At 42.3% G+C, this 14,323-nt stretch overlaps 1 protein-coding gene across 5 annotated transcripts; it reads right to left on the bottom strand.

The window, feature by feature from the left end:
* Window positions 1-1,963: 1,963 nt before the first annotated feature.
* HIKESHI (heat shock protein nuclear import factor hikeshi) lies at window positions 1,964-13,696 on the bottom strand. 5 transcript variants are annotated; one of them, XM_074816407.1, is made up of 6 exons: window positions 13,579-13,689; window positions 13,039-13,147; window positions 12,546-12,783; window positions 6,638-6,789; window positions 4,043-4,161; window positions 1,964-2,168 (listed from the first exon to the last, which is right to left on the bottom strand). In XM_074816407.1, exons 3-6 carry the CDS (start codon window positions 12,694-12,696, stop codon window positions 2,114-2,116), a joined length of 477 nt encoding a protein of 158 aa, XP_074672508.1. In that variant the 5' UTR covers window positions 12,697-12,783; window positions 13,039-13,147; window positions 13,579-13,689; the 3' UTR covers window positions 1,964-2,113. The 5 variants fall into 5 exon arrangements, with proteins under 5 accessions (XP_074672508.1, XP_074672509.1, XP_074672506.1 ...); XM_074816408.1 differs by lacking the exon at window positions 13,579-13,689 and adding an exon at window positions 13,234-13,540; XM_074816405.1 differs by lacking the exon at window positions 13,039-13,147 and having other exon boundaries at window positions 4,043-4,101; window positions 13,579-13,696.
* Between the last annotated feature and the right edge of the window lie 627 nt (window positions 13,697-14,323).

The raw sequence follows: 14,323 nt of genomic DNA on the forward strand, positions 1-14,323 counted from the left end.
CTACCTCCCTGCCTCCCTTCTCCCTCATGCTGCAAACCAGCTCAAGAGAAAAGCAACTGTGAGAGTGGGAGGCAGCACCAGAACCTCCCAGCAACAGGCAGGCAGGTGAGAATGGGGCTGGGCAGCAGAAGCCATCAGGTCACCACCAGTCCCTCCATCACCTGTGGATCACAGGAGGGCTGCGGCCTCCTCTGCTGGAGGAGGATGTTTTATCTCTCCCCTAAATCAATAAATCAGCAGGTTGTTTCTACAGCGGCAGGGAAGGAGCAGTTGAGTGCTACTTGGTATTCCTTTCTTCAGAGCTGAAAATAAGCAGAGAGGTTTCCTCCCACCCACAGAGACATCTACTTCCTTTCCCCATCTTTATCTCCTGAAACTGTTACACAAATCCATCATTAACATGTCCATAGGGTCTGATGGTAAGGGAGAAACATAAAACAGCATATCAGAAAATTAACTTCCACGCTCTCTGTACTAAAATATTTCCACACAAGAAACCATTTGCAGAAATTTTGTACACGTAGGACATGAAACTCGGTTGCAAGCCTGTAACTGGGTTGTGAGCAGTGTGCCCCAGCCCAGCAGTGTCTTCCCTCAGAGGGCTCTAGAGCAGCCTCTCTTGGAGGGATGATGCACACACAGATGATACCTCTGAGGGATGATAATTACCCTCATTTACCCATCAATCACACCTGAACATTTCTAAAGCACCAGATCCTTTAACCTCTTCTGCATCAAACATCAGTGTCCCCCCTCTCACATAACTGGCTGGGGGCAAGAAGGTCTCCTCCTGTTTTCTCACCGCTTCTTTCGTACATGGCTGCCCCAACATTACACGCTGGCAAACAGACTGCAGGGATGGCAGGTCTGCTTCAAACACCACAGCATCTACAGCAGACACAGGCGCTTGGAAACAAAGCTGTTTCTCCACTGCAGCAGTTCTAGGGACACTGTGCCCTCTGGAGCATTAAATAGTGGAAACTTCTGAAGGAAAGACACCTTCTTATACCAAACTGAAGGGACATCAGCTTCTTCCAACCCCTCCAGAAACCTTTAGAACAACGCTCCTGGTCTTGATGGAGACTATGGAGATGCTTTGTTGGAAGTTCTGAGTAGAATCACAGACAAGTTCAAAGGAGACGGGACGGTCAAAACAAGCTTCGGTTCCCTGCGCTGTAATGAGCTTCTTAAAGCAGAACATAATAGCTTCCCCTCAAACAATAAACTATACCCCACAAATTCTTGAAACAACTCCAACATTTTGATGTAACCCATCTTCCTCACGGAGAAAGTCTTCCAGATACTAAGAACCATTATGCTTATTTTTCTCCTCCTCCACGTCCTTCTTCATACCATAATTAGAGAAAGCTGAAGAAAAAGGCAAACTCATCAGATACCTCCACTGTCAATAACCCAGCAGCTCTCATCTCACTGAACAGTCTGGGGCTGCAAAGTACAAATTTACAACTCTGAATTGACCCGTAACAGCCATTTCAAAGCTATGTGACTTGCAGCAGGGAGAGTCCCCAAAGATTTCTCTTCATTACTCTTTCATACAGGAAAAGTTAAAGACAGGTACCCCGAGATCAAGCTCAATAGTGTCTTCAGGCCAAAAAGAGGGAAATACTCTTATACCTTTTACATGAGCTGGGGACAGGAATATTGGTTGTCCACAAAGTGAAAGAACTTACAATTTAAGTACCAGCAGGAAAACCATCAGCATATTCTCAGTTGCCTGATCACCTTTCAGAATGAGGCAACAAAGAAGGAAAAGCTCCATTTATTTTGTTTGCAACTAAACACCCCAAAACATCACACAAGTATGAAACAGTGCTGCCATTTTTCATCTTGTAATTTCTTCCACTTTAAATGCAGTTTCAAAAGAATATTTCTATGCATACACATGGAACACTGATTTCTTGTGGCAGCCAAGTACTTCAATTAAAAAAAATACATAGGCAAGTAGTTTTCACAGATTTTAATTTTAAATAATTTTCAAGAGTAATACAAAAGTTACCGTTTTTCCCCCACCCCAAAATTCTTCAGCGAAGTTACTTGCTGCATCTTTCGGGTAACACCGTTTAAAAAGCACTTCCAATGATACAACTTAAGCTTATGTTTTCCAGAAAAGAGGGTTCTGTGTCAGACGTCTCTGGAAATTCTCATACCTAGAAAAAAAACAACCAAAAACCAAAAGCTGCTGCAAATAAAATGGCTTCAAAAATGATACAAATAATTTAGTCTATGCAGAGAACATAATAAGTTACATCTATTCCACACCAGGGAATAAATCCAGAATCCTCCTTTCTGATTCCATGTGAAGAATGCTCACAGTGCATATTCAGTCCAATTCAGGATCGCTTCCTAGCAGGCTGTAACCTGCTCACAGGTTAGGAAGAGGGGACTGCAGACAATTCTGCTCTCAAAGATATGCACTGATTTGCCTTGTAGTTCTAATAGAAACCTTGAGACAAAGTAGATCCCATTATTTTTCCACCCTCACCAAATAATTCTAACTTCCACATTTATTATATACAGTAATGTTTTAGTAAAAATCTAATGAGGAAAATAACACATAATGGAATCAAGTATGCACACACGCTGCCCTAATTTCACTTTCCATACTCACAGAAACAAGGAAACCACAAACAAACTGAACATCAGAATTCATTATTGACCTACAGAAGTAGTAAGGGAAGTACATGATGTCTGTGACTTAAAAAAAAAAGCCTACAAACTCCTTTCAATCCCCACAAACCCAAGCTGTAAGGTATCAAAAGGTACTGCCAATCAAACAAACAAACAAAAAGGTTCTCCTACATCTCACAGTTCCTAACCAAACTCAAATGAGAAAAGACTCTAAATGGTTTTAAACCCACTCAAATTAGAGAAAGGCTTATTTATGAATGAATTTTTAATTGAATTTCCATTGCAGCCAGCCCACTGCAGAGACCTAAGATACTCTACATATTACAAACTATAATTAAACACATTATAATGACTCACAAACACATGAACAGAACCAAAAAATGTTTTTCTGTGGCTGTAATCACATTAACATATTTCTATACACAAACATATTCAGTTTATTAGAGTTATGCCTCACTTCACTATACTGTTTTGAACAACAGCCAAAAGCAAATTCAGCATTATCCAGGCAATGAACAACCCTGATGCTTTAGCCCATCTTCCCTTTGGTTTCTCTCATCAGAGGCCTTACCCACATATCTTCATGGAGTGCGCAGTTACCTTCTAAATAGAAGGGATCTGCATCAAGTTACGGTCCCAAAGAAAATATATTGCTTACATTAACTGCCTGCGTGTTCATGAGATCGGTATTAATGATAAAACTGTATTCACAGCCCAAAAATACTGTTTTAAAAAGGGTTTAGATTAATGCTGTAGAGGCTAAAGAGGGCTAAACTGATAAAATTGTAGGAAAGAATTTTTCAGACACCCTGAAGGACAGCTTGCAGTTTACAGTTTCTCTCCAGACTACACAGGCTATCCCCACAGACCATTCTTTCTTAAGCCAGTCCCTGGAAAACAACTCTCAGACTTTTGTATTTGTGCTCACAGGTCTTGGTGACAGAACCAGGTCAACCAGGAACACAATTTCTCCACCTCTCCCATATTTTTAAGCAATGTAACTATGCTGGAACTATGTCTAGGAAGAGATCAAGCATAACAAATAAGCACAAATTGACAAGTATCAGTGTGTTCTGCCTCCTATGCCTCCAGAGTATTTGCATAATCAGCAACATAGTGCAAATAAACATATGTCAAGGGTGACATTTCTAGAAGCAAAAAAATTTCCTAGGCTCTATAGCACTTTTCTAACAATTGATATGAAGATGCTGACAAATAAATATAAAAACAGCGGATAGAACCTCTCTATAGTTGAGGTAAACAAGAACAAACACTTTCAAACATTTTTGTGTAATCTCACTGAATAGCATGACAGTAGTTCAATACTTAGAAATCAGCTGGTTTAATGCCTAGAAAAAAGAACACTTGTTATTAATGAGATCGTTTCCATTACCATTTCAGAACTACATTTGCAGGAATGAAAGCTTCAGAAGGATTTGGGGTCATCTGTGCCTGAGTAACAGCAAATGAGGAAGCAAAGTTATAGAAGTTATCCAACATCTTCTGTGTGAACTGAAATAAAGAGACATTTTAAGTTAAGTTCTTTTATCAATTTGAATTTTTGTGCAAGAGTTTAACAGATATAGAACACCTATATGAAGTAAAATTAGCATTGTCATCTAAAACACACTGGGAAAGCGGATATACTAGGTCCAGGGATGTCCATTTTGAGGTGATCAAAACATTCTAACTCTGTCTTGTCCTCAGATCCATTCAGACATCATCTTCAGAATCTTCTCTTTCCCTCTCCCTAGCCGATTTCATACAACTGGATAAACAGGTTTGGGAAGAACAAGAGTTTAGTTTGGAGGACAAGAGCTGTCCCTCTCCTCCAAACTAAGCCATCAGAAGAACTGTAGAGCAGGTCAAAGCTGCCATTTCAGCTCACAGCAAAACACCAGCTGTTAAACCAGCTGAAAAGTCTGCAATCTGCCTTGTTACAACTCATCAGACTCCAGAAACAGGGAAATTTCTTTTAGCTTTCACCACAGAAGGGCTGCTATCCTGGTATCCTCTGCCACAAGATCCTGCTGGGGAAAACATGGAAAAAGGTGCATAGCAAACTCCTAAATTGTAGAAACAAGGAAGTAAAAGAGTGAAAGAGAGGCCAAGAGGTAGCAAGCCCTGTGTGCAGAGGATGAGGCTGTAGGACATTCCCAGCCAGTCTACAAATACATAATCCTATGGTACCTCCTTCTTCCCCCTATTCTTTTTATTTAAAAAAAACCCCATGCATTGTTTTGGTGGGAGAATGAACTGTTTTCATAGACAGTGAAATGATGGAGGAAAACAGAGCCTGGGACAATATATACACACTCTTGTGCTTCCCTCCACCTGCTCTGACAAAAGGAGCGGAAGAACTGATGTCCTAGAACCTCAGTCACACCTCGCTCGCATGCAGAACTCTGTGGTTTTGTCCCACTTTTTTCCATGTAACTTTTTATAACTATATATTAAAATATATATATATACACACACACAATCATAAAGCTTCATAAAACTTCCTAAAAATGTCGTGGGAGAACAAGCCCTTAACTTAAGAGTAGCAGCAGATGATTTTGCCTTTAAAAAAATACTTTTAGTGCTATAATGTAGCAGTTCCAAAGAGATGTCAAGTATTAAATAAAAGCCATTAATCATTCACAGACATCCTTCCAGTCTTATCCCCTTCCTCTGCTATCCACTCCCTCAAAGGTTTCCTTCAACTATGACTTTTCTCTCCAGGAGTAACTATTACTTTAACCTTTGGCTCAACTGCATTCCTTGAAAGCAATATACAATTTCAGTTAAGATGTTACTCTTTCTTAACAGAGAAATCCACCTAACTGGAAAGAACATTTGTAAAAAAGTTAGGCAATCATGAGGTGTTTGGTTTTTTTTCTTTAAATACTATTGCCAGGAAAATCCAACAGCCACCTTGCAAATGACCTCACATGGCACATTATCACCTCATGACTTAGTTATCATGGAATGAGAAATATTATTTAGATGTCATTTGCCCCAAACAACTTCAGAAAAGCTCAACTAACTGTACTATACAAAAATAGCTGTTGGTCAACTCCTAATCATGGTAACTTTCTCCAAAAGACATTACCTATTTGGGGCTATTATATGTATAAACTGCCAAAGGACATCAGCTACAGTACTAGGGTTACTGTTCAATTACCAATCTACCTCAGCAAGTGCCTATAAGGAAAGTAAGCAACAACAAAAAAAAACCTCAAGAAAAGCCTCACCAACTGCTGAAACATTAAGGGATAATGCCAGAGCCATCAGTGTTAGAGAAATCAAGACCTGCCATGCCAATCTAGCTTGTCTTGAACTGTTGTTAGATGGCCAACTAACTGCCAGTGCTGGCTGAGAATTTCTGGAGGTTTAAACTGACAGGCTGGGTAAAAAATGGCAAGTGTTGCAGCCCAAGGCCTGGTCCACAGGGAAAGAAAAAAAATCTTTCTGTGGGACAGGGCACAATTCTGTAGTTCTGCAGAACTACATCAGAAGGATTTCTTAAGGGCCAGTGGTACACTTGAATATCTATCTGCACCCATGTCCACGTCTGCCTTGACTTTTGAGTAATTTTTGACCATCCCTGCAAGTCTATGCACTGGAGTTCCCCCACCTACAAACCACCAAAGATCCACTGTCTTTTACACACATTTAGTCCCAGCTGCTCCTATAAGGAAGCATCATAAATATTTTTACATCAGAGTAACATTGACACAAGTGAGTTTATCGGCCTGATTCCGCCGAGCATGCAAAATCCAATCCTTTACAGGAAACAGTTTTCCGGTGCAAGAAAAAGTAATTTTAAAATACCAAAGCATCCACCCAAATCATTTGACAATGATTAGGTTGGTTACAATCCTATAGTCATGCATAGCAGCTGCTTCCCCCCACCCCCCCCCACCCCACAATTAGTTCTTCAGAGGCTCAATTCTTAAGACTTTGGTAGTACAGACAATTTCTGAAAACAGAATGTCCAAGCTACCTCTGTGAATGAATCTACTGATGACACAGCAGCATTTGCAACAGGAGTCTGCTGGGCCAGGTTCTCCAGCAATTCCACTGAGATTCCAATCTGGGCCACTGTTGGCGTCTGAGGGAGGTTCATGGCACCAAAGGGATGTTGACTTCCCTTCCCTGAAAGCACCACAAACAGCACAGGTTAGACTTGGCACACATGTAAAGACTGTGTTACTTAAATCACTGTGTTTCTTCTGTAGAAGGTATTCCTCAACTCCCACCAAAGATATCTCCCTATCTCAAATACAGAAAAATCATGCAGTCCTAGCACAGGCACAAGTACACACAAGCACAACAGATGAAACAGTGTGATAGGTACATCGAAAAAACACAGCAGATGTTAGGGAAATTTTTTTTAAAAAAAGGAAAAACAATTTTAAAGCTCTCTATGAAGTAAGTGGATTCAACAGGAAACATGATCTGTGAGTAAAAGACAGCAGAACCTTTCTCTATAGGAACCAAGCCTTTAATTCACGTTGTAACAGCTGCAGATAAACAGGAAACATGCAGCAGTGCTGCACAGTTGTTTGATTCCCTCATTCAAAACCAAGTTCTTGTGAACCTGTTTGTGCACTGAAAAATAGAGAACGTTACTTCAAGACCACTCTGACCCGCAGCTATCCCTGTGGAGGGCTGGGCAGCCCCAGGTCTCATCCGAACTGTTCAAAACCACCAACAGCAGCAAAGCTCAAAGGAATAGCCACGGAACAGAAAGGCCTCTGACTTCGCAAGAGTCACAAAGAAAACAATGAATCGGGCAGAAAACCACCCCCAAATTGCATACCACTCATACAGGCATCATCCCAGCCCTCTGCCATGACTTCAGACCTTTCTCAACTGAGTATTAACCAGTACTTTCAGTCCCAGCTTCAGCTAGGGTCTCTGCAAACAGAGGCATCTGGAGTCACTTAAACCATGCACGCTTTGTCAGCATCTGTAAAGGAAAATACAGGAAAAAGGTCTGGGGGACCACAATGCTATTAGTAAATAAATACTAATACTCCACCGAAGTTTGAACAAACACAATAGACAAGTACCCTTTTAACACAGAAGTGATGTTTTGGAAGCACTGTCTGGCCTCTTGCTAGCAGGAGAAAGTAAATCTGATCAAGAGCTGTCCTACAGACCCGTCAACACTTTTGAGCTGCAAGAAAGACTAACTCAAATCTAAAGTACCATCTGACTTGGTTCCATGGTCAAAAACTCAGCCAGCAAAAACAGCACAAGGTTGAGAAGTGGAACTCAGGCTTAAGATTGAAGATCTCAGAAACTTGACCATTCTTTGCAGGGATGCAAGGCACTACCACAAAGCAGCACACATTCAACTCATATGGAAAGCACATTCACCCAGCACCCTTTTCAACTGAAGCCAAGCGTTGCTCCTCACTCCAGATCCTACAACTGCAATATGGTGCTACATTTACGAGCAAAGCACTCACTGTTAAGCCGTTACTTTAACACAAGGCCAGTAAGAAGAGAGTTCATCTCTTGAAGTGCTATTTAGAAGCGTTTTTGAGAAATGCCACTGCTGTATGATCTCAAGCTTTACTCTAGAAAGATGCTTGTTTGATAAAGGTAAAATTTAAACTAATAAGAAAGAAAGAGAAAAGCTATTAGAAACCAAATATCACGTAAATTGATTATTAAAAATCCCAATAGTAACAGAGCTGGTAGAAGTTTCACATCTTGTTAAAATCTTCACCTGAGAAGCTGACATTTACAGTAAATATATAACACCCTCAAGCAACAGGCTCCATCAGAAAGACACTCATGTTCCAAATAATAAAATAAAATAAAAAAACCACTTTGCATACACTCCCATGGAACCACTCTCCTGGAAAGACATCCACCTAAAATGGCGAGAGAACAGCATCCCCTGCCATCCTTACACCAATGAAATGCACTCCACATTTTTAACGCCTGGCTCTGCCAACTAACATTCCAAACCTTACAGAGAACACAGCGTGTTAATCGGTACTGAAATACAAGCTCAGATTCTCATTCAGACCCTACACTCTCCAACGTACTATGTCATAGCAGAATAACTGCAGTCAGAAAAATATTTTTAGCACCCCTTTCTTTCCCTTCATTGAACCCTTGATTCAAGATAGCGAGCCCTCATTACCTTTCAGCCCAACCATGGCAAAAACCTTACCCAGGTGTAGGCCTCAAATGCAGACATTATATTAGAGGGTATATTTGTAAGTGGAAAACAGCATCACACACATCATTGCATGCTGCACAGCAGAAAAAGTCTGTAATGGAAAAGGCTATCCTGTAACTTTTATCCCACTTGTCAACATACTTCCAGTAAGGATGCAAAATCCCAGCCCAAGTTTTGTTTTCTATTTCTACTACACTTTCAGGCACAACTGAAGAATTAAAAAACCTTATGATTCCAAGGCAAGAAGTACTTCTAAGCCTCCTCTTTATGCACAATCACATGAAATTCATCTACTCTCAATCAGTAAACAACATGCAGTCAGAATATGTAAGAATATAGAATTCTGTGCACTCAAGTGTTACCATACCAGCCAGTATTCTTCTCCAGATCTCAAAGTACAGACAAGCCAGTAACAGTGACAACTGCCAGCAATGGCATTCCTCTAAAGCTTGATTCTCTAGGCCCAAACTGCTTCCCTGCAGCATAACTTCCTGCTTGGAAAAGGAAGGCCAGCAAAACATTCTATCCACATTTTCCAAAGCAACCTCAACACACCACCTGTGACAAAAACCAGCAGAACCTGTGTCTTGCCTTCCAAGAGCAGTCATGCTTCCAAGGGCAGCAGGAGCCCAAGTAAAAAACTTGGAACTCTTTAGTCACACCATGAGAACTGACCACAAATCCTTGTGTTGAGTGATAAAGCTCATAGCGATGCCATCAGGAACGCCAGTGACCTTAATGAATGAATACAGTTAGCACTGATAGTGCAGCGCCAGCAGGCACCAAGGGATCTTACTACAACATCTGACTGCAGCTGCAGTTTATTACACAAGTGCAGAAACTGCACAATTTCAAGAGATCAACTCAGCCTCCATCACAAAGGTATATTTCCATTTTATTCCTCCTCTTATCACTAAAGAAGCCACTCAGAAATAGTCTATTTTGCCTTGACTACAGGCTGTTAAACATTTCACCTGTAATAAAAAAATCCGAAGTGGGAAGAGTAAGAGACTGAAAGAATACACATCGACTGTCATCCCACTGGAGGGTGGGGAAATGACCAGAAACCCCCCAAACCTCAGAAACACACCTTATTCAGCTTTCAGCATGAAATACAACTACCAGTTTTGTTTGGAGGGGTGGTGGTGTTCATTTAATAGTCTTATTTCCAGCAACCATGAAAATTGCATCTGAAGAGAAAGAAAGTAATTCAGTTTTAATGCTTATTGCCAAGCCAGTCGCCATTTTACATGATAGTTAATCCTCAAAAAGAAACATGCAATAATGCTGGACACTTCAGGCCTTTGACTCTTAGACATTTCAATATCAGCAGACGTGATACTTCACTCACTAAATCAAGGGGTAAAAACAAAGTCACAAATACAAAGAACCCACAAATCACACAAGTACTTATATTTCTAGCCTCAGAGCATAGCTTTTAAGGATGGTTTAAAGTCAGCAAGAACAACAACAGAAAAGCCTGCTTTTAGATATATTAAGTTTGTACCAAGATTACTAAAAAAATACAGTTCAACAAACTCTTCTTATATAGAGGAGCTCTAAAGGAATCTTTTTTAAAGGGTACTGTGACATCCTGTGAGACCCCTTCAAGATGTAGTCTGGAAATCTCTTATGCAAAGAAGGTTAGCTGAGTTTAAACAGCACCTGTAGTCAAGGAAAAGTGTCCAGGCTCACAATTTAGTCTCTACTCCACAAATCACTTTTGCATGTTGAAGAGTATATTTCACAAAAGTGATTTCCCCTTTAGTTCATCTACTGGGACAACCTTCTAGTACCTCACTTGGGAACACCGCAATGGTCACCTACACTGGCTTTACTAAGCAACTGTGGAACAGGAAGGAGAGAAGTGAACAAAAAAAACCCCTGAGGCAACACCATTTTATTCGACCAACATAGTCCTGAAGCCTAACACCACATCCCCAGATACTGTATTTAACAGCCCAACCGGTCCTTACAACAATGAGCAACGTGGGCAAGTCACACACATCACGAAGCCTGCACAGTTTCAGGGCATTTCAGACACTAAACAAACTTCATGGAAAATCTGCAAATGATACCATTAACCTTTCCCAAAGTCTGTGTAATAAAACACTTATGCCACTTCAGTTGGCCACTCGTGTTTGTGTAAGAAACACACTGGCCCTCTTCATCACACAGCAAGAAACTCCGCTATGACCACTGCTTCACAGGGAGCTGACAAACAGGGACACAAATTTGTTCATCTCGGCAAGGGATTAAGCCCAAAATGCAGATTTCAACAGTCAGTAATGTCTCTCAATGATTCCAGCTTTCTCTAATCCCTCTCTGGTCTTCCCTTCCTACAGCCTCATAGTCTTCTCCATCATACAATTGTTTATGGTCATGGAAACTACGGCTGTGTAGCTTTATACTGACTCTACAGTCAGAGATAAGCTGTAGACAACAATGGGAATGGCAGAGCTCTCTGTTGTTCAGATCAAGCACAGCACTGCAAATGCATTCAACCATGTCACAAAGTTCTTCCTCCAGAGCAGCCCTTACTTAGAAATTATTGCTAAACATGCAAAATGCATCTGAAAAGGTGTTTTCCTACAAAGCTGTCTGAAAGCACATATAATACAGCAAGTCTTTCAAGCACGAGAGAGACAGCAAAAGTACTGGCTAAACACTTGACTGTTTCACTAACAACACAACTTTGGAATATACAAATACATGCACCCCCAAAACCCTTCCTGTGGCTGTTCTCTCTTCTGAAGAAAGCCCAAATATTTGAGGAACATATATGACCAGAATTCATTTAGCTCTGCATCTTGAGAGCCCTTATCTCATGTCACACTGTCATCCAGGACTGATTCAAAAGCAAGCATGCCACATTATGATTTAATACATTTTATCACAGCAACCTCAACGCTTACCTAAATAGAGATCCAAGTTAAGGCTGTACACTACACTGAAGCCTATAAAAGATGTGTATTACTTTATCATCATAACACTTTAAGCTGCTTAACTGACATATCTCTTCCTCTAATATGACAACAGTGTGCCATGGGGGTGCTTCATTGTTTTTTTACAACATGCATGACAGACCCCCTATGTATTTATGAAGACACACCCACACCTACTTCATGTAGCACCAGCATTCTCTGGCTTGGGTCTGTATCAAAAATACTGAAATATTTGGAAAGCTGCTTTCCAATGATGACACCCTCTACTGGACAATTCCATGGTGCAACCGCACCTGAGTGGGAAGCAGCTGGCTGAAATCTGAATCACTGCGTCAGACTTTACTCATTACAAAATCTGTCTCCGTGCTACAAACCGCTTAACAGTAGAAGCTGAAAGAAAACACTGCAGGCATGTCTAGACAAACACCTAAAAACTACGCTATGGAACTTACAGGGTCATTCTTCCTCAGGTTCCCTGTGCAGAAATACTGAACACAGGCCAAGCCTGCCCAAAGGAATTTCTAGGTCCACACCACATACAAGAGAAGACGAGCAAGAAATTTTGCTAGGAACAATAACATACAGAGAGCCTTCCATGAAGCTGACAGACTGCTTCTAGCACCACATCTGCTCAGGACTATCTGAAAACACAGTGGTCTGCCTTTTCAAGTAGCTTTATGTTCAAAACCACCTTCAAACATTTATCCCCTTATGCATGCAGAAATGCATCTGTTTCACCAATTGCTATGTTTTACCAGTCTTACCAGATTTCAGACCAGAAATTTTGAAGATGGCACTTGGCTTCTCATTAGTGACAAACCCCAGCAGCTGCCACACTGCCATCCCACTCTGGTCCGGATAACAAAAATAGACAGATCCTCCCATTCCTTCTGGAAATGGTACAGTTCCCAGCATGAAGACCACTACATGGTTGATGTTTTCATAGTCTGGTAAATCAAATACAAATTTGTCTTCAGCCACTTGTTGGGGAGCTGCTTGTACCTAAAGAGAACAAAACCTTTATTAGTATTACTGTTTTTCACCTCTGACTGTAGCTGTGAATTTCCTTTAACAGAAATACACCTAAAGAGGAACATAACAAAAAGTGAGGAATGTACCAACCTAAATAGCAAATAGCCAGATAAAAGTCAAACACAGCAGAAGAACAACTGCAAAAAATATTACTAAAAAGGCACAACAGTCTTGTTCTACCTGCACTGAACACATATCCCACCCGGGACTACAGGATCAGAATACCTTGGCTCCCCATGTGCGTAGGAGGAAAATAGGGTGCAGAAGAGGTTGCCAAGTCTATAAGCAGTGGCTGTTGACCACCTGGCTGGCACAACCCCAGGATCATGGAAACCTGTTCACATAGGAAATACAATAGACCTTGAGACAGGCAGCAGAAGCACGGCTAAATGCCAGAGCAAAAGATACCCTCCTCTTTACCCGAGATACCACATCCTCGCAGCCAACGCACAATCTAGCCTTAAAAAGCTTCTTTTAAGCTCCCAGCTTGTCTCTGAGGAGCCCAAACCTCTCCATTAACGGAGGGGATGGCAACTGCCTCCCGGCAACGAGGCTCTACCACGCAGCTGCCTCTGGGGATGAGGGGCAGGAGCCGGCCGAGGCGACGGGCAGGCGTGACGAAGACGTCGAGGTCCCCACTGCCTGGGGCCAGCCCCGGGCGGAGCCCGGCGAGGGGAAGAGCGAGCCCCGGGGGCAGCCCTGCGGCAGCTCCACCCCGGCCCCGAGCGGGTTGAGGGCCCCGCCCGCGGCCCGGGCAGCGCTCACCAGCCTGCCCGCCACCAGGCAGCCGAACATGGCAGCGGCCGCCGAAGCCCCCTCAGACGCCTCACTGCTCCGCAGCCTCCATGAGCGCCGTCTCCCGGAAACCAACGCGCCCCCTTCACCCCGGAGTCACTTCCGGGGCGGCGAGGGCCGGGCGGACTACAACTCCCATGGTGCAACGCGCGCGCTCCGCGACCAGCTGCGCCGGGCGGGGGGGCGCGGGGCATGACGGGAGCTGTAGTTCAACATGGAGGTCATGGGGGCGGGGGGAGACCTCGCCCCACACAGCCCAGGGGCTCAGTGAGGCTGCCAACCCTTGCTCTGCCTTCTGGGTGAAAACGTGACGGATTTTGTCTGAGACGGAAGAGCAGAGGAAATTTCGTACCTTCTTCATCTAGAAATTAAAGTCAATTTTTCTATGGAAGTAAAAGGCTAGATCCAAAGCGTTTAAATCCGGATAGAACTGGCCAAAGCAATTGGGAACAAATAGAATCTGCATTCAAAAATAAAAGAGAGGAAAAATGGAAAAGTTAATCAGAAAAACTACCTGATTAAACACACTGACACATACCAAGTACATTGAGAGACAACTTCTGTGACAGTATATGGCGCTGCATTACTAAGAAACTCAATTTGTCCTCACAGATACAGTTCAGATTCTGGAAGTTTACACCAAAGAAGTGCCCACATTTTGTATATTTATTGTGTAAACTGACCTTCAGTGCCATTTCAGAGTACCTACCGTTAG

This window comes from Strix aluco, chromosome 2 (genome assembly GCF_031877795.1).
Source record: "Strix aluco isolate bStrAlu1 chromosome 2, bStrAlu1.hap1, whole genome shotgun sequence".
Taxonomy (NCBI): Eukaryota; Metazoa; Chordata; class Aves; order Strigiformes; family Strigidae; genus Strix; species Strix aluco.